General features: G+C 41.1%; 1 protein-coding gene across 1 annotated transcript in view; it reads left to right on the forward strand.

Annotated features, from left to right (window-relative positions):
• The window catches only part of TBX21 (T-box transcription factor 21), a 63,451-nt gene that overhangs the window by 57,300 nt on the left and 3,913 nt on the right, over positions 1 to 2,238 (forward strand). The window contains exon 5 of the mRNA XM_089674318.1: positions 1,924 to 2,009. Within this exon, the coding sequence (XP_089530444.1) occupies positions 1,924 to 2,009 (86 nt within the window). The remainder of the gene's footprint in view (positions 1 to 1,923; positions 2,010 to 2,238) is intronic.

Below are 2,238 nucleotides of genomic sequence, written 5' to 3' on the forward strand. Positions count from 1 at the left end.
CACTGGAACTAGGTGGCCCAGCCCAACCCCTCAAAAACAACCCCACACCATAATCCCCCTTCACCAAACTTAACACTTGGCACAATGCAGTCAGACAAGTGCCGTTCTCCTGGCAACCGCCAAACCCAAACATGTTCATCGGTTTGCCAGAGAAGCATGATTCCTTACTCTAGAGCAGTGGAGACATGTTCTCTAGAGTCCAGTGGCGGCGTGCTTTACACCACTGCATCCACGCTTTGCATTGCACTTGGTAATGTAAGGCTTGCATGCAGCTACTCAGCCATGGAAACCCATTCTATGAAGCTCTCTATGCACTGTTGTTGTGCTAATCTGAAGGCCACATGAAGTTTGGAGGTCTTTAGCTATTGACTCTGCAGACAGTTGGCGACTTCTGCGCACTGTGCGCTTCAGCATGCATTGACCCTGTCTGTCATTTTACGTGGCCTACCACTTCATGGCTGAGTTGCTGTTGTTCTCAGTTGTTTACATTTTGTTATAATACCACTTACAGTTGACGGTGGAATATTTAGTAGTAAGGAAATGTCACGGATGGACTTAAGGCACAGGTGACAACCTATCACGGTACCACGCTTGAATTCACTGAGCTCCTGAGAGCGACCCATTCTTTCACAAATGTTTGTAGAAGCAGTCTGCATGCCTAGGTACTTGCTATTATACACCAGTGGCCATGGAGGTGATTGGAGCACCTGAATCCAATGATTTGAAGGGCTGTGACAATACTTTTGGCAATATAGTGTGTATGTATATATATATATATATATATATACACATACACATATTGTACAGTCACATCAGTCCCTAACCCTCAAGGGGTGTACAGTCTAAGGTCCCTAACTCACATTCATACATACACATACTAGGGCCAATTTAGACAGGAGCCAATTAACCTACCAGTATGTCTTTGGAATGTGGGAGGAGACCGGAGTACCCGGATGAAACCCACGCAGGCACAGGGAGAACATGTAAACTCCAGGCAGGTGGTGCCGTGGTTGAGATTTGTACCAACGACCCTAGTACTGCCAGGCAAAAGTGCTAAACATTTAGTTTGTATGTATTCTGTACGAGCAGCCTCCTCTCCTCCACTCACACGATGACAGGTCTCTGTAACAGGACCTCCTCCGGCACCTGGATGGACCGGCGCCACCCTCTCTGGCACGTGGGACGCGGTACATTACGCTGATTGGATGGCATTGCTGTTGTTATGACATGTTTTAGAGGGCGTGACCTCCTTTATCAAGTCCACCCACCACTCACCTAGTCAACCCAGGTCTCCGGGAAATTAACCCCAAATTGACTCCCTATAGGAGCCAAGTGTCTTCTAGCAACTTCTAATAACCTGTGTTATATCTCTTCTGTATATCTTTATAACATTAAAATTATCCACTGAAAAACAATGATACTTTTACATGTACATATGATTGATGTCTGCTACCCTATACATATTATTTGCATGCTAAAAAGAAGTATAAAATGTGAACAATAATATATGAAAAATAAAAATAGATAAGATAAAATAAGAAATAGACAATTATAATAGTGTAATTCACAAGTATGGCATTGCAAATTAGATAAAAGCGAATAATAAAAATTACTGTTGTATCAAAATCAAATTTGATCATGCTTTAATGTTTTGGGGTTTTTTTTTGTCTTCTTTTGGATCAACTGTGCTATACAATTGTGTATATGGAGGTTTTCTATTTGTTTTGTTTTTTCTGTTGGTTGAACTACATGGACTTTGTCTTTTTTCAACCTAACTGTAGGGTTCTGTAGATGTAGGCTATTTATTTTTCCATTGGTTGAACTAGATGGATTTGTGACTTTTTTTTCAACCTATGTAAAAAAAAAATCCAGCCAGCCATTTTTCAATAAGACTGACATTCATTTCATTGTTTTCTGCTGCAGATCACACAGCTGAAAATTGATCACAATCCATTCGCTAAAGGATTCCGGGACCACTGTGAAACACAAACAGGCACTGAAATGATGGGGTTAGTAGACATTATAAAACTCTGTAGCCATTTCCATAAAGGGAAGAGCCATTCAATTAACCTTGAACGTGACTTTTCAGAGCCAAGAGTCTGTAGTGCATTCTGTGAACCTTTAGTGTCCCATAGAGTTCTTAGAAGCATAATGTGCAAATTCTATTTATGTACACTAGCAGTAATATTCGTGCTGGTTTTGTGGACTGACAATAAATAATTTTTTTTCTTCTGGTAG

The sequence above is a fragment of the Staurois parvus genome, unplaced genomic scaffold, assembly GCF_062004578.1.
Source record: "Staurois parvus isolate SC_StPar_1 unplaced genomic scaffold, SC_StPar_1.0 ptg000151l, whole genome shotgun sequence".
NCBI classification, from domain to species: Eukaryota; Metazoa; Chordata; class Amphibia; order Anura; family Ranidae; genus Staurois; species Staurois parvus.